This window comes from Schistocerca piceifrons, chromosome X (assembly GCF_021461385.2).
Source record: "Schistocerca piceifrons isolate TAMUIC-IGC-003096 chromosome X, iqSchPice1.1, whole genome shotgun sequence".
NCBI classification, from domain to species: domain Eukaryota; kingdom Metazoa; phylum Arthropoda; class Insecta; order Orthoptera; family Acrididae; genus Schistocerca; species Schistocerca piceifrons.
Genome location: NC_060149.1, coordinates 425,208,679 through 425,233,964, shown reverse-complemented (window position 1 = coordinate 425,233,964; position 25,286 = coordinate 425,208,679). Strand labels below are relative to the sequence as shown.

The window sequence follows — 25,286 nt, the reverse complement described above, 5'->3', positions numbered from 1 at the left end:
GAACCTATATCCTGTATCACCTAACCCAGACTTGCACTATGTTTAAAAAAGCTTGTGACCTGGTAACCTGACCCTAGTTCATCCTGCAACAAGTTAGCCAACAGCTCTACCATTTGAACTACCTAAGAGCAAAACTTTCTTCTTCACAACATTTTTCTGACTTCTGACTTCTTACTTTTCAAACTTTTTTTGAGAGGTGGTTGTGTCCTGTGTAACTCCTACATCTAATTGTGGCTCATCAGTCTGCAAGATATTGAAGGGCTGGGATTACGTTGGTGTGCAAAAGACTCTCATAGCATTTACCAGTGATGGCACAGGTAACACGACCCACAGAACTCACCTCCTTGAAAAAAATACTGCCCTGTGATAAATGATGTTCTCAACCCGCACCAGAGTCACCTTTGAAAAATAAAGTAGCACTGGCTCATGTGCATGTGGAATTACAATTGCCAATATTCTGCAATTCTGCATATTGACATCTTCTACATGATGGAAATGGACTTTGTCTGTCCAGAGAATGTTCCGTGGTCATTCATTATCCACTTTCATGCAAGCAAGAAATTCCAGAGCAAACATTTGTCCTGCTGGTGGGTCAGCAGGAAGCAAATTCTGAACAGGGGTGATTTTGTATGGATAGCAAAGCAGGATGTTTCATAGGATTTTATGCTCTATCTTCACAGGCATGTCCAATGTTACGGCCATTCCCCATGTATTGCATGTTTGCACATCTCCACTTAACCCCTCCTGTGATGCTGTGGCCACCACCTTTGACAGATGTTGAATCAACTGCTTTCCTTCCTCTGACACACTGCACTTCAAAAGAACCTGTCTTTTTGAATTTCATAATCATTTCCTCCAGACCCTTAGCAGACATCGGAGCAATACCTTTTCATGCCCTTGATCATGTGGAACTTCTGCAGGACTACTGGTGCACTGGCAGCCTTCTTGTAAAAGAGCTTTACCAGCAGTGTGTGATACTTCATGGAGTCAGTAATGCTGGGCATCTTAGATGCAAACTGAAGAACAGCTATGTGTTGCATCCAAATTTGATGTCATTCTGAGCAGTGGTTCTCTATCTAGAGCATTTTGAAACAGGAACTTTTAATTATGGACTCCCTGTATGTTAAGTGTTACCTTTAGGAACAGAGCCTTATCACACCTAAATATGCTGACAAGGAACCAACAAATATAACTCATATTTTAAAAATTCAATGAGAGGAACTTAGGTGCTAGTCATTCACTGAATGTGACCTCAATACCTGTTAAATAAGTGTCACATTTTTTTCTAACCATGAATAAACAAAATATTGATTCTCTAGGAAAACTGTGATTTGTGTTGGATTTCTTCACAAGTATTTGGCTACAGTCACAGAAAATGCGTAGTGCATAAAGTATGAACACATTTCATTATGTTGTCTACCTGATTGTACTGAGAGTTATCATGGGATAAAATCAACAGATTTAAAATGGTGTTTTCATGTTTCATGGCAATGTTATTTGGCATGGAACAGTGGGCACTCATCAGCTGATGCTGTTCTGAAGCCACAATACTATCTAAAAACAAATGTCACAACAAGTGAGGACAGTTAAGTGTTCAATTTACTGTTAAAATCATATTAGGAATAAAAAACTGGCCGTGTATTAGAAGAGAATGAGGAGGGAAATGGACAATGTCTTGTGAAACCAAACTAACATTTTAGAAACGTGATTTAGAAGCTTAAATGAAGTCCTAAACCATGATGATCACATGAAGATTCCACTCCAGCTCTTCCCCAATACAAAACTACTGTCTCAACAGGGTACCACTTAGTGTAAAACATACTGGATCATCAGTTTTACTCTTAGCAGAGTGGTGTGTCATCCTCTGTTCATTATCTGTAACCTTCCTACAATAGGTCTACATTTCATCTACATGGATACTATGCAAATCACACTTAAGTGCCTGGCAGAGCCATACGGTACCCTTTTGTGGTGTCGCTAGGTCACACCGACCACGTAAAGCATGATCTTTGAACTCTAACTCCTCTGACGAGCCACCATGTTAATGTTCCAGTCAGCCTTTGTATCTCATACAGCGTACATGTGTATCTTTCTTTGTGCTGAAATATATGTATGTATAAATGTATAGTCATTTCTGGGAACAGTTTGTTGTGTATACAGTTATCTGTATTCCCATTTCCCACATTGGTGATCCCAACGTTTCTACGTCTACCGTGACTTACACGCCGGCCATGTGGAATCAACAGGTTTTACGTTTGACGCCATGGCTGCCTCACCTAACGTTTTATACAAGGATTTGGAGGCTCAGCTACTACTACCACCAGACCACTCCAGTCCCCTGCCAACGGTTGTTTTGCCGCTAACGGACAATGATTCGCAATCTTCAACGAAGTTAACCTCAAACTTTGCAGCCCTACAATGATCGAGTGTTATGCCGTTACCTCAAACAAATGACACTGATTTTGTGTCACCGGACTGTGCACGCCAACATGTGAAATTGACGATTTCTAGAATCGTGTAACGACGATCGCTCATGTAGTGTTCAAAGGGACCTAAATTTGCAAATGTGCTTTGATCCTATACATGCCCCAACGTTGGTTACAGTAGTGCCGTGCACGAAGCTGCTGTTCATGCAAAATGCACACGCGGTCAACTGCTATCAAGCTACGACAGTTTTGCATTCCTCACAATTTAATAATGGACATTTTTATACATCAAGTTCGCCAGGCTCAACCACCAGATCTGTCGCCCAGTTTCTCGACCACAAGGGTTCAAGCACAGTCGACGGCGCTTCACTATCCAGGAACGTTGTACCATGACAATGTGACCGCCAGCAAGTTTCACCAGTGATTTATGGTCCTACCACATGGGGTGCGTTTCCAATGTGCACAGAAAACTCTCACTGTTGCCACACCAAGTGCCAAACCATAACCCCCTACCCTCCTCCCCCCCCCCCCCCCCCCGCCCCGCCCCACCTCTCGCTCACAGGGGGTCACTATTCCGACCATACGACCATACACCCGCTCATTCCTTCCGCAGTACCGTTTGCACCTGCCGTGCCGGCCTTCTGCGTCATTTCCGAGGTGGACAATTTACGTACTGTGCCTTTAACCTCTGGTCCAGTTTATGGGTCTACCTCATGCACTGCTCATCCATTCGTTCCTTTGGTACCGACTGTGCCTGCCGCATCGTACTTCCATGACTCATCAGGGACATTGCAACCGGCTGTTATTCGGGATGTGTTTGCTAGTAATACACCCATGCAAGTAGTGCCAGGTTACAGGACAGACTATCCTACCACGGGACAGCAGGCATTCCAAGATACGCCGAAGCCACCCTCGTCCCCCCCCCTCCCCCAGCTGATGGCCGAAGCTACCTCCTTTATACGAGGACAACCCCGTTTCCTAGTTTGCACTTGTGGAGTACCTTTTCGAGTTACATCAAGTGACCGACGACAACTCTAAATTTCTATTTCTCTATTTCTCGTCATGCAACTCCATGACCACTCAGATTTAATTTGTGACATCCGCCTTTCACCATCGCCGCTGCCAAAACACAAGTTTGCCAAGAAGACAATACTGGACTGAATCACCTGCTTGCCACAGAAATTAATAATCAAGATCCTGTACAAGGAACACCTGGGGAACTGCACTCAATCACAACTCTGGCGCGGTCTTTGGCTACTTGTGAGTGAACACACGATGCCGGACGTTACCCTGTGGGCGGTACGGTCTGCCAAGTTACCTAGTGACCTGCAGATACACCTGTTACCACACTCCTTCGAGTCTATCGGTTCTTGCCTTCATATCGCAGATCAGCTGCATGCACTACTGAGACAAAAACAACCAGCATACCTCTCACTGCTGGTTGGCACTACGCTGCCTGTTTTCCAGCCGTCTGCAGGCAGAGGTAGGGCTTGTTCCACCTCCACACCATCTACACCACTGGGCAGTACTCGTTTGCTCTCTCCTCTTTCCAAGCACTCAAGAATCGCACACGCACCATATGTCCCTGTTTACATTCTGGAACAGATCAGCGAGGACAAACATCCTCCGCTGTCACAATCACCGCCACTGCCACATTCGGCTCACTTGTACTGTTGGTAAAACAAGATTTTCGGGGATGAGGGCAAGAAGTGCAGATTACCTTGCCAGCACCCAAACACCGACCACAGGACCTAAAAGATGCCGAGTCCTGCGGGGGAACTTCACAGGCATTCCTAAACATTGTACTCCGTCCACTTAGCCTCTCGGCCGAGCGGTCGTTTATAGGTGACCGACATTTCATTGCGGCTTGTTTTCCTAGTCGACACAGGCACTGACATGTCCATCATAACTACATTGTTGGCTCCTCACGTTTTTTCACCGACAAAGTCACTTCTATGCACTGTCAATGCATCAACATTACAAACTGTCAGCTCTGCTAAAGTTATGGTGCATCTGTCTCCTTCTCTACGTTTCCCATGGACTTTTTACATCACCGACGTTGATGAACCAATTCTCAGTATGGATTTCTTGTCCCATTACAAACTCTCTCTGGACATAGTTAAAGGTTCAGTGCTACACGACCCTACTGACACTCAGAAACCATGCTCAGGCACTTATGCTCGTCATTCCAATTTCGTCGCGACATGTGATTTGATTCGTGAGTACTCGACCCTCTCGGACAAAATTGTGACCTGCATTGCTAATCTACTGTCAGAGTATGATGCAGTGGCGCAACTCCGTCGGCAAAACAACGAGTTGAAACAACACATTTCTCACACTTTTGACGAGCTCACTGCGGCTCGTACCTCACTGCTGCAACTGCAGTCCACAGTTCCTTCACCTGATCGACCTTCATCAGCAGACACCAGCACGGACGCTCATCAGGTTACTTCAAAAACATTCATTCCATATGACAATTCACATTCAGTGATCTTTGCACCCACCACACGCCTGCTACGTGCATGCCATGTGTTTCAAACAGTGCTTCAAATGACAGTCACGCGCGCGACGCAAACACACCCACCACACAGGCAGCCGCCCCACATGTTGGTAAACAATCCCCCTCTCTTGCGTGCCAACCATGTGATTCGGCAGCTATCGTCATTCCCCGCACGACACCAACGCCTCTCTTGCCTAGCGGGTTACTCAAGGCAACGCCAACAACAGACAGTTGCTGTGCGCCCCGATCCGCTCCGCATGCAGCCAACCTCTCCAAACAAGCGCACGCCGCATTCACGTAATAGGCATGTGACTTTCATGCTGCCTTTCCCACTCGCGCTAACGGCTACACCTCATCACATCCCACTCGTCCCTAAACTTCACGTCAGGATGTTACTCAGCCTCACGTGCAGTTCTCAGTCTCTTCCGTCACTGACGGAATGACACACAAGATAATTACCACTGCCAGCCCTCCTATTAGGCACAAGGTTAGATGCCTCAACCCCATTAAGTTGCTCGCAGCCCAGCAGCAAATTAACGAACTTCTGGAGGCAGGCATTCTACAGCCATCGGACAGCAATTGGTCTTCACCGATTCACCTCATCACCAAACATGACAGTTCTTTTTGAATGTTTAGTAATTACACATGCTTAAATGCTCATACCATCATGGACAATTACCCAGTGCCAAACATAAACAATTTCACCCATGTGTTATCGAGCGCCACAATCTTCAGTGTGATTGACTGTAAACATGCCTATCACCAGATTCCCGTAGTGCTGGAAGACATTCCAAAGACTGCTATCATCACGCCGCCCGGTTTGTTCCAATACAACTTCATGACATTCGGCTTAAAGAATGCGGCACAAACATGGCAACGTTTCATTGACTCAAACTTATGACAGTTCGAGTTCTGCTTTGCATACCTGGATGATATCCTCATTTTCAGCAAGTCGACTGAGGACCATGAAGATAATTTATCCCAGGTCCTCCAGACCTTGAACTCCAACGGTTTCAAGGTCAACGAAGATAAATTCCAATTGCGCCAGTTTTCTGTGACATTTTTGGGTTACACCGTCTCCGCAGACGGAATACAACCTCCAAAATCCTGTGCGCACGCTATCACGTCTTTGCCACACCCGGCTATGTACGAAGAACTCTGACGTTTCCTGGGTACTATAAATTACTACTGCCAACATCTACCTTCTGCCGCTGCCGTGCAGGCCCCGCTGATGGACTCTCTGTCTGGCAAACAGACTTCGGGCCTTAAGCCAGTCAGTTGGACTGAACCTATGCTAGAGGCCTTCAGGGCTCTGAAGACAGTGTCAGCTCATGCCATTGTACTCGCCCACCCCAATCCGTCTGCCGAGTTGTTTATCACTACGAATGCCAGCAACATTGTGGTCAGGCCAGTATTACAGCAATGCAAAGGCGACATGGTTTCACCCCTTCATTTCTTCTCTAAAAAACTGTCTACAGCACAGAAGAAATATTCCGCTTTTGATAGAGAACTTCTGGCAGTCTATGAAGCCATCAAACACTTTCGCCCTGACATTGAGGGCCATTCCTTCTTCATCCTTACTGACCACAAACCACTGGCGGACGCCTTCTGTAACCCTCCCAAGGACCCACCCCCTCGGCGTTTCCGCCACTTCGACCTGGTCTCTCAATTTATTACGGACATATGCTACATCAAAGGCATGGAAACATCCCCGCTGATTTCTTTTGCGGATCAATATTGTCTCACACATCAAAGATTTATCTGACCTCAGCACTCTCCAGGCCTCTGACGAGGAATCTCAAGCTCTCCTCACAGATCCTCAGACATTGCTTGTGTTTACCAAACTCAAGTTCCCCAGCGTTTCGGACGAAGTGTGGTGTGACTCTTCTACCGGCACTCTGCGGCCGTTGCTCCCTCCCATGTTGTGCCGACAAGCCGTCGACGCCTTGCATAACCTCGCCCACCCTGGTGTCCACGCTACCACATGCCTCACCACTGAGCGTTTTTTTTTGGAAAAATGTTAAGCAAGACTGTCAAACATGGGCACACAGCTGCATTTCCTTCCAATGCAACAAAATCGGATGCCACACCTCTCCTCCCTTTGGAAGTGTGACATTCCGCAATGACATTTTCGTCATGTACATATCGACCTTATCAGCCCTCTGCCACCATCAGAGGGCTACAGATATATCCTCTCCACAATCGATCACATGTCTTGTTGACTGGAAGCTGTTCCTTTACACATCACAGCAGAAACAATGGCCAAGGGATTCGTCCCATCATGGATCGCTAGATTTGGTTGCCTGTCCAACATCACCACCAACCAAGGTCGACAGTTCGAGTCTGCACTTTTCGCAATTCTATGTAACCTTTGCGGTATCAAAAAAATTCATACAACAGCCTACCACCTGCAAAGCATTGGTCTAGTGGAACAATGGCACCACACCCATAAAACAGCTCTCAGGTGCCATGACTGCCTCTGGTCTGAGGTGCTTCCTTGAGTGTTACTCGGTCTCCATTTGACCTTTAAACCTGACTTACAGGGAACCATCTCTGAATTCGTTTTTGGTGAGAACTCAGTTCTACCTGGGGAACTTATCCTGCCTCAGGCACTTGAGGATTTCCCCACCTTCCCAGACTTTATTAGTAGGATGTGCATCCACTTTAGACACACACGGCTACACCCGCCATTCGGTCATTCCCTGCCGGACACTTACGTGCCAACCGCACTCAACAAATGCTCCCATGTTATGCTCAGGGATGATTCTGTTAGACAACACCTGCAACCCCGATATCTTGGCCCCTTTGAAGTACTCTGTAGGGGCGAGACGTCGTTCGACATTATGGTTAAAGATCGCCGGCAGACCGTTTGGCTACACAGGCTTAAGCCTGCTTTCATGGACTCCGACGCCCCTCTGCCATGCCAGTCAGACCATCTGGACAAATTTTTATTGCCAAGCCCGATAATCAGTTATCTCATCCCATGATCTGATGATTCATCACCGCAGTTCACAGGTTTCCCAAGCATGTCGTCATCAACCCCATGCACAGGTTTTGATGACATTTCATCTACTGGAGAGACTTGTTCCCTGACTTTCAACTTGTGCTGCAATGTACCACCTAACCACGTCAACAACATGTCAATTGTCGCTTTCGATGACCGTGTGCTTGTGCTCCTTACAGACACTGCAGACTCAACGCTCAATGAGGAAGCAGATTTCAAGGTAGTGCATATCCTGTCCCTCCCCTGAGAGTGTGATCCATCAAGAGTTCGTGCATTCATCTCCTCGGACAGCTCGATCTCCATAGGAGGAGGCACGCTTGCACGCCGCACCCCTCCCCACACCTGTACTCCCGCGCCGGCCGGCGCATCATCAGCCCCCACTGGCTGTCTGATATGACGTGGACCTGCAGCTCATCACCGCGCCTTCGTACGCCGCCCTGACTGAGATGGAGCTTCCAGTCGTGCGCTTGCCACCTCGCACTACTCACTCCAATGGTGACACGACCTCCCCCCAGGCCTCACGGGCCTGTGTGGTATCGATAGGTCACATCGACTACGTAAAGCAAGATGTTTGAAGTCTAACTGCTCTGATGAGCCACCATGTTAATGTTCCAATCAGCCTTTGTACCTCGTACAGTGTATACGTGTCTCTTTCTTTGTGCTGAAATATTTGTATGTACAGACATTTCTGGGAACAGTTTGTGGTGTATACAGTTATCTGTATTCCCGTTTCCCATACTTTCTTTACATCAGATATGATATTAATTTACTACTTTAGCATTTTAATCCCTTTTGCTGTACATTATTTACACATTGTTCCACTCCTGTACCATGCTGTGCCATGACAGTTTGAGCCAGTAAGCAAATTAATCTTTTCAAGCCAATAATACTTCCATTTTAAAGATATCTTCTGTTCTTCACTTTTATCAATGGCTATTAAAACATCATTGTTCAGCATTAATCTTTTTTTCATCCCTATTTGTCAAATCTTTATTCTTACTTCTGTGCCCTTGATTTTTGTAACCATCTTCTGCATAATAGTTTCCCTACCATAAATGCATAGTCATTTATTATTAGTTGTTCAAAAAACAAAAAGCTGCTGATTTTGGTCACTTTGCAATATTTTTGTTACATCGAATTTACTTCATATTTTCCACACTTCTAGTTTTTTAATATGACATGAAATCCATATTAATGTAATGTATCAATGACTTGGTTTGTTCATATGGGCATCAAATGTAAAACATATTTATTTCAAACACTGATGCAATATAAATCTTTTAAGATAGTATCAAAGAACATGCAAAATTTTTTAAAACACATATTTAAATATAAATGTGATATGTTGTCTAACATTAAGTAAAATTTGATAGTTACACAAGCCTGACGGAAAACAACACTTCACTTAAGTGTGTAAAAAAATAGCAAAGGTTGCACTTATCCAATACTGCCTCAGAATAACGCACTACTCAGTCCCTCCAAAAACACAGGAAATTGATTTGAAATCATCTTTTTTGTAAATACCATGATTATTTCACTAAGGAAATATAAAACAATAAAATCAAAATCAGTAACATATTAGGTAAGGAATCTATCCACCTTTACACAGTTATATTGTAACAAGTTTTATTAATATGATGGCATCACCACAATCCACCAAAAAGAAACAAAGTAAACACCATTTTTCTAATACAGTGCAAGATCACAATGTTTATCGCACAGAGTGCCAAGCAATTATTGGAAACTGTAAAGTGATAAGGTCATCAAATGGATGTTCACAATTCTGTCGTGTAAGCTGTATGTGGATTCCAGGAATAAAGGAACAGAAAACCGTGTCATAGTTTTTGACAATTTTATTTAAAAATGAAAATATATACTGATATGACAAGAATTAAATCACTGACTGTATTACATATAGTGATACACAAGCTATTAAGTAATAATTTTCAATGAAATAACTACATCTTCCACCTTAACTCAAACACTTTTCACACAATATCATCATTCATGAAATGCTTAAGTTTTTACATTTAGTCACCCATTTTTTAAATATAATAACACTGCAAATGAGACCTTCATTGACTTTCTTGCAGTTTCATTCATGTGACATGAAATAATCAACAACACTAAATTTTACAGAATATAAAGCTATCAGTGGGTAACATTCAATCCCACCATTAGTACCCGTATTAAGTGACAATGAACTATCTGTGAAACAGGTGTACACCACTCTCTCCTTGCATCCAGTTTCAAATGACAGCTGTTTTGCAACAACAAAGAAACCAATCATTTCAGCTAGGAAAGTTACTTATTCCAACTGCAAAATTCACCACTAACAGAGAGAAGTTTGTTTTTTTGTTTTTTTATTTTGTTGTTATGTTTTCTAAAGTAACTGAAAGGAAAGTTAAGTTGAAACACAACTGCCTTCATTCATTGTGTTCTATTGTCATCAATCATATGTTAATCTGAAAAGTAATTGTGATTTGCCCTTCCTGAAACTATGCAATATGATGTAACAATAATTACAAATGCCTTCATGGTTGAACAATATACAGCAAACTATTTTGTTTGGCACAACATATGGCACTAATAAAATCTATCCTGCAGTTAATTTCATGGCACTTTGATACTAGTGTTTTGTCACAACAACAGTAAAAGTATACTCTTATATTTTTCAGGCATTCGGTTAATAAGGAAGAAAACAAAACTTGACATCATCTTCAAGAGATATTTGAGCATTAGGAATAACCTAATGGCCACAAATCAATCAAACACAACAGTAATTTCCATCACCAAATTGTCACAGAGAAACGAGAACATGATCTGACAATGCCTCCAAAAAGATTATAATAAGTACATACTCACTTATTACATCTTAAAAAACGCTGTATAATCACTTCAAACAATTCAACTCACATATTAAGTATGTTTCTTCTAAGTGTTTCTAAGAAATCACATTTGTTCAGCCCAGTACTGACTTTGTTTTATTTTTTATTTATTAATCTGCTAGTTATCAGTTTATGAACTCCATCCGAAAATTATAGACCTGAGCATATTTTGCATGCAAACAAAAACTGACAAACACTGTACAAAATGTGTCATGGGAGTTGAATATCCTGTGAGCCCCTATTAGTGCTATGTGTTTTTTTTAACATATGATATAAGAACTACAGAAAATGGACATGTCTGACAAATGTTTTCATGCTACACCTATCAGTACCACTCATTTTATTTGATGGCTTCAGCACAGTGTGTGTGGTGGTGATGGAACTGCTATTTTTGGTCACTCCAGTCTCAGTCTACATAGTTTCTGGCTGGGAGCTACCTAAAAGAGTTTATCATGGGAATGTTTACACAAGTATTGATCCAAAAATAAGTATATCAAATGAGTATCAGAGGGGCATCAAAATGCTCTATGCAGCCCTGCAGAGTGCTGCCTTATCTGTCCAGACTGTCCTTAAAACTGATAGCCTGCACTTTCAGCACAATTTGTAAACTGACACACATTAAATCACAGAAGTTGGCATTACAGTGTGATATAGAAAGCTATTAAAAATATCTCACTGGAACTACCTATTCATTATCTACATTTTCTCATGTTACTAGACATGTCAGTAGTTACATTATTGTTCCTGATCACCTTACTATTTGTTTTTCTACAGTTAAGACATGAAGTGTAAATGCACCACTAGCCTAGACAACATAATAAACAGTTTGACTGAGTGCTTACTCTGGCAGGCAATCCTTGTCAGGAAACAGCCACCAGGTGGTGAGAGCATCACACTCTTACTTGTGGCATCAAACACAAGATGGTACTCCGTTCAGCGAAATTTGTGGCAACCTTGCCCAACCACACGCAGTCCCAAGTTGCTTTCAACTGGCTGGCATCTGTACAATACAGCTGCATCTGAGATACATGCTACTGCGAAACCGAGTCATTACCCCAAGTGCCTGTGAGTACAACTAGTCAACAGCCCATGTGACAGCATTTATCAGCCACCCCAGACACATTGAAATAAGAACTATTAGCAACAATAACTGTTTCAATAACACAGAATTTGTCATGAAAAGCTTCTAGGGAATCTTTATCAGAAGTGGTGCTTGCTACTGAGAACATAACTATAAATTTCTCTTAACAGCATAAGTGAATATTTGAAAATTTAAGCACAAAACCCAAATCACATTTTGTTTTTAACTTCGTATGACAAGTTCATCCATAGCAGTGATTTTGAGAAAATAATCCAAAATAGATTAAGAAAGGTAGAGGTAAATGTTGGAGAACTTGAAAGTTCATTTCCATCTCAATGAAACTGATCACCAGTAATGCATACCAGAAGTAAAACCATGCATTGCTCAGCAAACGTACTGCTATTTTGTCTACACCAGTTTACAGTTTTACTTAGACACTTATGGCCCAAAACACGCATTCTTATATCTGCTGTTACTGGTTGCAGATACAAAGAAACCATTAGTATGGCTTAAAACTATTAAACGGAGCTTTATAGACTTCAATGTTTATGGCACACTTACATGGCATGGTAACTAGAGATTTACAACTACTGAAATGTTCTTCCTGCTCTTTCATTGTGAAGCTCACCAACTCACATGAATCTGAACTAAAAATTAACTATCATATTATTACAAAAAGGGCTCATACTTAAATATTAATTTAATGCAGTTGTATACTTAGGAAGGCAATTATGCTCCACATAATAATCACACTGACACTGACATCATCATCATCATCATCATCATCATCATCATCACATAACATGAGACTTAGAGAGATGTTTCAGTCCTCTGACAGAGAGAAATTTATAGAGCCAAGGTGGTGTGCTGGATACGATTGATGCCTGCAAAATAAATGTTAAAAACCTATAAGTAAAACAACTTAGATATATACAGTTTATTTTCACAATTCTCCAAAATTACAACTCATTAAAAAAAATAAAACCCAGTGAGATATCAGGTGTCCTAAATAACAAACACCAAAGCAGGGGAATGTTAGGTGCAATTGCGTGCGATGTATGAATGGTGAACAAATCAGACTGAAATTCATATTTTGTTAAAGCTGTTTTTCTCACAAAGATTGCAAACTAGTCATGGCAAGCTGTGTTTATTTTTACTGTAATATGAAGGGATCAGGACATAAAATTTTTAATAAAGAATCACCAATATAATTTATCACTTCGCGCTCTCTCTCTCTCTCTCTCTCTCTCTCTCTCTCTCTCTCTCTCTCTCTCTCTCTCTCTCTCTCTCGCCCCCTCCTCCCTCCCTGCCTCCCTCTCCCTCCCCCTCACACACACACACACACACACACACACACACACACGTTTCCAACCATGAACTGAGACCATACATTGGATATTACAGTACTGAAACAGATCAATTGTTGGATACTTGAAGAATTTTTTGCTGTGTTCACCATATGTTTTGAAGTTCAGTTGTTGGAATATACATTAGGTAACATTCTCACACAAAGAAATAAACATCTACACTTATACACTCATAACGATCAGCTTATATTCTTGTGAGTTTATAAAGGAACAAATTGTTTTTTATGAACTGCAATTACAAACTGTTTGGGAATATGAATAGACATACAAAAAACATTTTGGCAGTCAATTTAGCTCTGGCTTATACTTGATTTACTTCTGTGATGACTACATCATGTGTAATAAACTGAAAAGCCGCCCAAATTATTACAAAAGACAAATTGATGCATAATCTGATGAAACATCTAGCTTGAAAAGTTACATAATTATATGTTACGATCTTTTGATAATTTATACCTATTAGAAAACTTAGAAAATGGATTATACACAATGCATTTTGAATCATGCTGGAGCTATTGTGTTGGGTTATAACTTACTTTACTTTACACGTGGCTAAGGCCTTATCGACCATACACCTGCTCTACGAGCCTCTTCCAATTATTTTTATCCAGGGAAATTGTTGTCCAATCAGAGTTGATGCCCATCCTAGCTGCATCTTCCTGGATATAACTAGGTTTATCATATTTTTTGGGCCCAACCCAGGATATTTTACCATATTTTTTTTGGTCCAACCCATGTTTGAAATTACTTCAAAGTATTAACAGTTTATTGAAAGATTAAATTTTATTTACTCAGCTGTATTTTTCACTAGACATGACTTTTCAGAAATGGTTTGCGTACAATGTGGACTGAGCAGTCAGTTTCTAAAATAGGTCTATCTATATCATTCTGCACTTTTCTGAACACATTTTCATGTCCCTTTCTCTTCACACCTCCAAAATTACAGTTAGTGTTATCAGTAGTATAACAAATCAATTTTCCTTCTTCTTTTTTAATACTGCAAAAGACACCAAGTCAAGATTTGAGCAGTTTCACCTGTTACTCAATTGAAAATTTAAAAATTTAGCTTGAATTCCATACTCCAGCCAGAAGTATCTTTAAAAAAATCTAAATAAGCTTTACTTCCCTTCCTCTTAAGGTTCTGTTGAATCTGAGTTTGTCTGGCAGTGTGTTATGAAAATGTAGCCTCTTTAGTAGCATGTTCCAGATCACAATTCCCATTTTTTGCTTTAAATAAATATCCTATGTTTGGTGAAGCTGTAGCAGTAATAGAACTCCTATGTTTAGCTGTTTTCACATGGTCTTTAGTGTCACCCTGTCCTTTACGTTCAACAGAAAATTTTCCAGTACAAAGTGTGCAATAAACTTGTTCATTGTTATTGTCATTACACAATCTCAAAAATTTGTATTCCTGTTGCAAATTAACAACAAACACACACCATCTTTTGCCCACTGCTAAACAATGAGACACAAAAGAAATGGAGATAAAATGGTCCAAAAAAACGCAGACAAGTTACTTTGCATACAAAAACAACATAAACACACTGCCCTAGTTGTGTTGTCAAATGACTAACAATAAGTGAAAAACTGTTGTGGAAATGGTAACTATGCCTCCTCATCAATGCCAGTACTTGCTCCAAGGTCGGCCGAGAGACGCTCGGCTGTAAGAGAATGTTTAAAAACATGATGTCGAACATAAAGGTCTAAAATTAAAAAAAATCATTGCCAGTCATAAAATTCTTAAACCAACAACATTTTTGCAACCCTAGACATTACTCCAGATAGCACTAAACAACTGGACCGTCCTGGCTAATCCCAAATGTCCTGTAAGGTTAGTTATAACCCAATTATTAAATACGTAAATTGCATCTATCTAAAATCCAAATTTTAAAACACACTTAACGCATATAAAAAGTGACACTAGCATAATATTTGGATTTTTGTGACACTGAAAACATAAAATCTGGAAAGTGACTTTCAAAGAAAAGCAAATATTAAAGTGTTTCAAAACAACTGGCCAAATCAGAACAGGAAGACTAAATTATATTTCCATAGTTATTGATCATTATGAAGAACTGGAGATATCATGTGAAAACTACTGATATATTTTCATAATTATCATAAATCTGATCAATTATTAGTGATCTTTGAAAAGAGATTAAAATGTAATAGTTGTATTGATCTTCGACAAGTGCACCATGGTTAGCACTAAGAACCAGGAAGGATACAAGCTGATGTGATATGCTAGTAGACTGATTAGTTGTTTAAATGCCCCTTGCTTTAGTCATGCAATTGAACTAGCCACCTCCTCATATGTAAATGGATTGACTACCCTTTCAGTTTCATATTCTTGTTCCATTTCAGTTTGAATGTCAGTGTGTATCCCTAGGTCAGTATTTATGTCATTGTCAGGAAGGAGTTCTGCAGCAAGAATTCTGCAGTACCCCTTCAGCCTTGTGTCAGTGTACCACCATCTTGTGTCAGGGTAGCCAAAACCAATGGGCTTTTGACCTTTTCTGTCAAAATTTTATAAGGGGCTCCCCATGTATTGTCTTGTAACTGTCACTGTATATAGGTGTCCTATTGCCGTTTTTTGGTCTCGAGTATAGTAGTCCCACATCGTCCTTTAGTCTCTCTGTACGTTTGCAGTCTAACCAGTCTTTCACTAGCATTGTTTGCTCGCTGATAATATTTACATGTTTGTCGTGTTCTTTTCCTTAGTTCCGAAAGTTCACGAGTCCATTGCATTTTAATGCATGGTTTTGAAGTTTTGTTTATGTGTCGTATTGACCTTAATTGTGTGTTTTGTATTTACTCTCTCAGTTTATGTATATTATAGTCTACACTACCAGTAATGTCTGATAGCAGGTAGTTCGAGATTATCTGTCGCAGACTATCCCAGTCTGCTTTATTCAAGAGAAATCTATTATATGTTGTTGTCCCTTCTACATTACAAGTTTGGATGTTAATCGTGATGACATTGTGATCACTTTGAGTGTAATCTTCATGAACTGTCCAATCTATTGCAAATCTCAGTGTGCTATTGTTTACTACAGATATATCTATATTACTGTGATGTCCAGTATGTGTACAACAATTCGATGGTTGTCCACCCATGTTTAGAATATGCAGGTTGTTTTCATATATTGTATCATTGACTTTCCTACCCCTTTCATTTGTTTTGTTTGAGTGCCATAACACTGATCAAGAGTTTATGTCTGCACAAATGAGTAAGTTTTTGTGTATCGAATATTGTGCCACATTTGCAATCAGTTGCGTATATGGATAAATGTCATCTGAATATTGGGCATACAGTGAGGATATGGCCCATTTTGTATACCCCCATTTAAGTTCCACTGTGACTAAGTTCTTTTTACTATATTGGCTTACTTTGGTTACAATGATATTTCTGTTTAGTACAATAAATGCCATCGGAGTGAAGTCTCCAGTCAGGGTGATTGTTCCAGGTGGAAGGTGTATGAGCTACCCAGCCCTGGAGTATGGTTCCTGGAGACATTCAGCACTCACTAACATACTCCTACAGGCATTCAGCTGCATTACTCTCATAGTAAACATCTAGTAAAGATGTAGTCATTGGGCAAGGATTTGTTATGGTCAAAGTAAATTCTACCACGAGCATGAACTAAATCTTTGTAAATTTTCTCTAAATTTAACTTCCAGAATGATGTATACACACCGTTTGTTAGCAACTCTTCTACTGGTTTCACGTCAGTAGGTATATTTTCTGATCACAAAAGTATCCTATCTGTCTGTTCTGTTGTTGGGAAACAGATTTTATCACCCTGTGGATGGGTTAGCCTAACAAGCAGTCACTGTGTTGTCTGTAGGTTCTCTTTGTTCTCCATCCTAGTTAACTGCAGATTTTCCTCTAGTTTGTTGTAATCTATCATGGGGTAAGAAAGGGGCATTTCAACTTGTGTACTTTTACTTACACTTGATTTGGACTGGAATTGATATAACTCAGGTGTAGTTGAGGTCACTGTACATGTAGTTATATCCTGTACTCTCACCTCCTCCACACTTGTCTGTAAGTAACATCCTGAATCAAATTTTACTGGCTTAACACTATCCTTGCACCTAGTTGTATCATATTTGTATTTAACTTCTTTTTTAGATGGGTCCACTACGGATTTATTTTCATTTACAGATGGCTTATGTATTAAGTGATCACTAAAGTTATTGGGTGTGCACTGTAATTGATTAGTCCATTCTGAACTTACAATGTCATCATAATCATGAACATAATTACCCATAAAACTGTTCTTATGACTGCATGTAGCCATGCACTCATAGGGAGATAGTTCCTCTGCTATAGTTTGAACTTTATTTATAATGCTTGACTCTGTCAATGCCTGCATGGTCATATCATCTATATAATCAGTAACTTCAGAAAATTTTGACTTAATTTCTTCTGCTGAAGATGTAAGTGAAGTGGTGTCCACTCTGTGTAATGATTTGTGTTGGTTTTGTTGTTTCCATGCAGTGGCTCTTCACCATGCATGCATCCTTGTAGAGGGTGATTTGTATTTCTTTCTAAATTCTTGAGTTGTACTCTCTTTCAGATTATTATGTATTTCGTCCTACTCATTCTTCAAATAGGTGTCATTGGTGGAGCATCAACATGACAGTGATGTTCATTTTTTGTTCAATTTTGTGCATGTGCTTACATTTCCAACATCACACACATACATGCATGCATATTTGTGTGTGTAATTTCTCTGAACTGGAGTGTGTGAATCATAGTGCTGTTTATCAGATGGCTGGCAGCTGGGACCCATGCATGTTGCATTCATTGTGCAATGTGCTGTGGTTATGCTTTAAGGTAATTTATGTGCAATAATGTCTGCTGACTCGAAAGAAAGTACATTGAAATTTATAGATGATTACAGACAAAAAGATTGTTTGAATACAAATTTGATATGTGATGTCCTGAGCATTAAGTATTCTATAAAAAGTCTCTGACCACATTACTGTAAATAATAATTCTCAAAGTAAGAAAATGCAAGAGGAAGAAGAAAAAGAAGAAATAGTTTAAAAATTTATGAAAACTGCAGGCAAATATTCATATAATGCAACTTAATACCACAAGAACTGAGGAGCCTGATATCTGAAGAAAAAGTATGGGATATGTGAAGCTCCTATAAACTGCCAGAAACTGAAATTAAGGAGACTGATGATGCGGATAATACAAAACTGGGAAACACTAACTTCATTCTAGTGGATGCTGTGGTCTGTGACATTCTGGAATTTGTTAAGTCCGAGAGTGTTAATCTAGGTATAATCTTTTTTGACTGAAGTTGTGTAACAACTTTTATAAAATAAAATTCAAATCATGTATTTAAAGTCAATTAAATTTCACACAATGATTGAGAATGTCCTGTAAGTATTTCTCAGTTTCTGGAATAATCACTGACATGATTTGTTTCAAAATGTGAAATAAGTAGCTCAAACTGATATATAAGTTTGGTAAATAAATTGCCAGTAACCAGCTGACAACATATTACTGACAGCCTCTATCTCTGCAGTTTCCCAAGCAGAAAAAGGTAAAATCTGGTTGTGATCTCTTGAAATCAAACAAAACATTGCAGTCACTTCGTATATCTCATATCTCTTATTATTCACATATTTTTCACCCATATTCACCTTAGTGTTTTCTTTTTCTGTCACCTTTCATCACAATAAATGCAGCACAAACTGCCGAGCAAAGGAGGGGATACATAGCAGATTGCTTGAGCAGTGAGGCTGTGTGTGGACACAAGAACACATGTGTACTTGCATTATTTCAACTAATTTTTGTGCATGCAGTTTTCTTCCTGTGCGTCAGCAATTGTGTACAAGAAAAGGGCCATCATGAAGACATACCTTTAGGGTCACGATCTCAACAACAGAGATCTAGATAGAGCCCTTAAAAGTGTCAACTTCAAACCCTCTTAGACCACTCCATAATGTTACGTATTTATGAGGAACCATTAACATGAAACTGTAGCAGTTAAACTTAATGAACAGCACAATGACAGCTACAGATATCAAAAGACTGTAGGAGGGACTGAGAGTGGACTCAGTATGCCTCCAAGAACTTCACATCCATGCTAGACAATTGAAGTGTATTTGCTAGGGTCATCACAGGGTAGCCTAAAGTCTTCACAGTAGTTGTAGTAAGCAATCTGAATTGGACTATCCTGAAGGTTTGCAATCTTTGACCAACACACACAGTCACACTTGAAGTAGCAGGGGGTCATGGTATGTTGACACTATCATTGGTGTATGCTCAGTTCTAACACGAAGTATGAAATTATCTAGAGGATATTGGTAGAGCTGCTGGCAATGATATGAGGCACAGTTTACTAATAATGTCAAATATAAATGCATGATCAGGGTCCTGGCACTGTGATCACAATGAAGAATATGGAAGATTGGTACAAGGTATGCTAGAAGAAAATAATGATCCGTACATTTGGAAATAGATCTGGTCAAGCACCAGCCTATGAACTCAGGGCAGGAGATTAAAGCAACATCAATACTACTGTTTGGAAGGGTTGCATGAGTACAGCAATTGGTTGGCGTTACAAGGGCTTATTTCAACTAATTCTTGTGCATGTGCTTTTGTTTCCATGTGTCAGCAATTGTGCACGAGAAAAGAGCCATTGTGTGGACATACCTTTATGGACAGGATCTCCAGAATTGTATGGTATGTAATTCTAAATTAAGACAGTGCCACTAGGTACACTGCGTCAAAGACGTGAGGCACTAATGTGGAAGCTGAAAAAGGCTGATCAACTCTGAATGTGTCCGTTAACATCAGAAGGCAGTGTGGACTACAAAATTCATATCCTTATGCAAGAATTACTGGTGGAGCAGAGGAGGTTGATTCCACCAATAAAACAGCAAAATGAGAAGACTACCACATGGACTCTGCAGCTAACAAAACTAACAAGGTAAATGAGAACTGCTAGAACAGTGTACCTATGTGCCATTCTGGTGGTGGATGGACAACAGAGGCTAGAAAAGTAAAGAATAATTAAAGACCACAACAAAACAGTGCTGTCCAAACAAGAAGAGACTCCCGGGGAAAGTATTTGCACATTCCATTTTCTTCAAAACATCTATGGTATTGGCTATGCTATGGATAAGTGACATCAGTTCCTCAAGGGGATGGTGGGATACAGCAAAATATCTGCTGCACGAACTCCTCTCTGATGATGACCCAGTTACAGATAAACAAGAATGAACACAATAAGGGCCATACTAGATCAGATTATAACTCTGATACAGTAACTTACTTTTACATGTAAGAGTATATTGCAGCGGTTCTGATCAAATTAAAGAAGGAAAAACACATAGGCCTGAAAGTATCCACTTCCTTAACATTTAGATTAGATTAATACTTGTTCCATAGATAACGAATACGACACTTCGTAATGATGTGGAACGTGTCAGTTTAATAAAAGATGTCTGTACAAGATATTACATTACACAAAATATTGCATGACACTAATGTTTAAGTTGTTTTCTTTTTTTTTTTTTTTGTTTTTCTTCCCCCTTAATTTATATCTAAAAATTCAGCCAATGAGTAGGAGGAGTTGTCATCTAGAAATTCTTTAAATTTATTTTTAAATGTTAGTTGGCTATCTGTCAGGCTTTTGATGCTGTTTGGTAGGTGACCAAAGACTTTTGTGGCAGCATAATTTACCCCTTTCTGTGCCAAAGTCAGATTTAATCCTGCATAGTGAAGATCATCCTTTCTCCTGGTGTTTTAGCTATGCACACTGCAATTACTTTGGAACTGGGCTGGATTATTAACAACAAATTTCATAAGTGAATATATATACTGTGAGGTTACTGTGAGGATCCCTAGATCCTCAAATAGATGTCTGCAGGATGACCGCGGGTGGGCTCCAGCAATTATTCTGATTACACGTTTTTGAGCAATGAATACTTTTCTACTCAACGATGAATTACCCCAGAATATGATGCCACACGAAAGCAGTTAAACTAAATTAAATGTTGTGATGGGTGACGGGGGGGGAGGGAGCTAGTATCTGAATGATAGAGGACCAAGTATCAGTATTACCAAAAAAAAAACCAGAGACCAGAACCTCTCAGAATATAAGTCCTACTGGCCTACTAGCCTTGTAAATATCCTTGTTAAGGTCCAGGAACATCTGTGTGAGCAACTCCAAGCACACAGGAAGCTTCCTGGACTTAGCCAGTGTCAATTTGGTTTCAGACAGGATAGACTGATAGACATGAGGCACTCGACATTTTTTTTTTGGTCATCAGTCTACTGACTGGTTTGATGCGGCCCGCCATGAATTCCTTTCCTGTGCTAACCTCTTTATCTCAGAGTAGCACTTGCAACTTACGTCCTCAATTATTTGCTTGACGTATTCCAATCTCTGTCTTCCTCTACAGTTTTTGCCCTCTACAGCTCCCTCTAGTACCATGGAAGTCATTCCCTCATGTCTTAGCAGATGTCCTATCATCCTGTCCCTTCTCCTTATCAGTGTTTTCCACATATTCCTTTCCTCTCCGATTCTGTGTAGAACCTCCTCATTCCTTACCTTATCAGTCCACCTAATTTTCAACATCCACCTAATTTTCAACATTCGTCTATAGCACCACATCTCAAATGCTTCAATTCTCTTCTGTTCTGATTTTCCCACAGTCCATGTTTCACTACCATACAATGCTGTACTCCAGACATACATCCTCAGAAATTTCTTCCTCAAATTAAGGCCGGTATTTGATATTAGTAGACTTCTCTTGGCCAGAAATGCCTTTTTTGCCATAGCGAGTCTGCTTTTGATGTCCTCCTTGCTCCATCCGTCATTGGTTATTTTACTGCCTAGGTAGCAGAATTCCTTAACTTCATTGACTTTGTGACCATCAATCCTGATGTTAAGTTTCTCGCTGTTCTCATTTCTACTACTTCTCATTACCTTCGTCTTTCTCCGATTTACTCTCAAACCATACTGTATACTAATTAGACTGTTCATTCCGTTCAGCAGCTCATTTAATTCTTCTTCACTTTCACTCAGGATAGCAACGTCATCAGCGAATCGTATCATTGATATCCTTTCACCTTGTATTTTTATTCCACTCCTGAACCTTTCTTTTATTTCCATCATTGCTTCCTCGATGTACAGATTGAAGAGTAGTGGCGAAAGGCTACAGCCTTGTCTTACACCCTTCTTAATACGAGCACTTCGTTCTTGATCGTACACTCTTATTATTCCCTCTTGGTTGTTGTACATATTGTATATGACCCGTCTCTCCCTATAGCTTACCCCTACTTTTTTCAGAATCTCGAATAGCTTGCACCATTTTATATTGTCGAACGCTTTTTACAGGTCGACAAATCCTATGAAAGTGTCTTGATTTTTCTTTAGCCTTGCTTCCATTATTAGCTGTAATGTCAGAATTGCCTCTCTCGTCCCTTTACTTTTCCCAAAGCCAAATTGATCGTCACCTAGCGCATTCTCAATTTTCTTTTCCATTCTTCTGTATATTATTCTTGCAAGCAGCTTTGATGCATGAGCTGTTAAGCTGATTGTGCGATAATTCTTGCACATGTCAGCTCTTGCCGTCTTCGGAATTGTGTGGATGTTGCTTTTCCGAAAATCAGATGGTATGTCGCCAGACTCATATATTCTACACACCAACGTGAATAGTCATTTGTTGCCACTTCCCCCAATGATTTTAGAAATTTTGATGGAATGTTATCTATCCCTTCTGCCTTATTTGACTGTAAGTCCTCCAAAGCTCTTTTAAATTCTGATTCTAATACTGGATCCCCTATCTCTTCTAAATCGACTCCTGTTTCTTCTTCTATCACATCAGACAAATCTTCACCCTCATAGAGGCTTTCAATGTATTCTTTCCACCTATCTGCTCTCTCCTCTGCATTTAACAGTGGAATTCCCGTTGCACTCTTAATGTTACCACCATTGCTTTTAATGTCACCAAAGGTTGTTTTGACTTTCCCGTATGCTGAGTCTGTCCTTCTGACAATCATATCTTTTTCGATGTCTTCACATTTTTCCTGCAGCCATTTCGTCTTAGCTTCCCTGCACTTCCTATTTATTTCATTCCTCAGCGACTTATATTTCTGTATTCCTGATTTTCCCGGAACATGTTTGTACTTCCTCCTTTCATCAATCAACTGAAGTATTTCTTCTGTTACCCATGGTTTCTTCGCAGCTACCTTCTTTGTACCTATGTTTACCTTCTCAACTTCTGTTTTTGCCCTTTTTAGCGATGTGCATTTCTGTTCAACTGTACTGCCTATTGAGCTATTCCTTACTGCTGTATCTATAGCTTCAGAGAACTTTAAGCATATTTCGTCATTCCTTAATACTTCCATAACCCACTTCTTTGCATATTGATTCCTCCTGACTAATGTCTTAAACTTCAGCCTACTCTTCATCACTACTATGTTGTAGATCTGAGTCTATATTTGCTCCTGGGTACGCCTTACAATCCAGTATCTGATTTCGGAATCTCTGTCTGACCATGATGTAATCTAATTGAAATCTTCCCGTACCTCCTGGCCTTTTCCAAGTATACCTTCTCCTTTTGTGATTCTTGAACAGGGTATTCGCTATTACTAGCTGAAACTTGTTACAGAACTTAATTAGTCTTTCTCCTCTTTCATTCCTTGTCCCAAGCCCATATTCTCCTGTAACCTTTTCTTCTACTCCTTCTCCTACAACTGCATTCCAGTCGCCCATGACTATTAGATTTTCGTCCCCCTTTACATACTGCACTACCCTTTCAATATCCTCATACCCTTTCTCTATCGGTTCATCTTCAGTTTGCGATGTCGGCATGTATACCTGAACTATCGTTGTCGGTGTTGGTCTGCTGTCGATTCTGATTAGAACAACCCGGGCATTGAACTGTTCACAGTAACACACCCTCTGCCCTACCTTCCTATTCATAACGAATCCTACACCTGTTGTACCATTTTCTGCTGCTGTTGATATTACCCGATACTCATCTGACCAGAAATCCTTGTCTTCCTTCCACTTCACTTCACTGACCCCTACTATATCTAGATTGAGCCTTTGCATTTCCCTTTTCAGATTTTCGAGTTTCCCTACCATGTTCAAGCTTCTGACATTCCATGCCCCGACTCGTAGAATGTTATCCTTTCGTTGATTATTCAATCTTTTCCTCATGGTAACCTCCCCCTTGACAGTCCCCTCCCGGAGATTCGAATGGGGGACTATTCCGGAATCTTTTGCCAATGGAGAGATCATCATGACACTTCTTCAATTACAGGCCACATGTCCTGTGGATACACGTTACGTGTCTTTAATGCAGTGGTTTCCATTGCCTTCTGCATCCTCATGTCGTTGATCATTGCTGATTCTTCCGCCTTTAGGGGCAATTTCCCACCCCTAGGACAAGAAAGTGCCCTGAACCTCTATCCGCTCCTCTGCCCTCTTTGACAAGGCCGTTGGCAGAATGAGGCTGACTTCTTATGCCGGAAGTCTTCGGCCGCCAATGCTGATTATTTATCAAAATTTAGGCAGTGGCGGGGATCGAACCCGGGACCGAAGACGTTTTGATTATGAATCAAAGACGCTACCCCTAGACATAACAAACAAATATGCAACGGAAATTATGACCAACATTGCGTGTGCCTTTGATAATTTTTGGGAACCTGTGCTGTTAATGTGGCAGAGAGAGTTACAGGTACCTGCTTCACTCTATAGCAGCTTTTTTGACTACTGCAAGTGGTGAGCGGTCGAGAGGCCCGAGGGAAACCAGGAAGTGATTAAAAGTGTCACAAAGGGATGCTCACAGGGGTCCATCGGTAATCAATATAGTTTACTCCGGTAGATGTGTCTTTTAGGATCTCAAGACAGAGCCTTTCCTCAGTTTTATGGACAAGGACACATTGAGGCCGATGGAACAGCGGATTGTGCTGGCAATCTTCTAGTAGCAGTTTCTATGAACACCAGAGTGGTTCTTGAGAATAAAGCCTGCAGTTT

The 25,286-nt window shown here is 40.4% G+C and overlaps 1 protein-coding gene across 2 annotated transcripts in view; it reads right to left on the bottom strand.

Moving 5' to 3' along the window:
- Positions 1-9,765: 9,765 nt before the first annotated feature.
- The window catches only part of LOC124721454 (inactive hydroxysteroid dehydrogenase-like protein 1), a 124,321-nt gene continuing 108,800 nt past the window's right edge, over positions 9,766-25,286 (bottom strand). For both annotated transcript variants that reach the window (XM_047246438.1, XM_047246439.1), the window contains one exon: positions 9,766-12,783. In XM_047246438.1, coding sequence (XP_047102394.1) covers positions 12,694-12,783 — 90 coding nt within the window. In that variant the 3' untranslated portion in view covers positions 9,766-12,693. The remainder of the gene's footprint in view (positions 12,784-25,286) is intronic.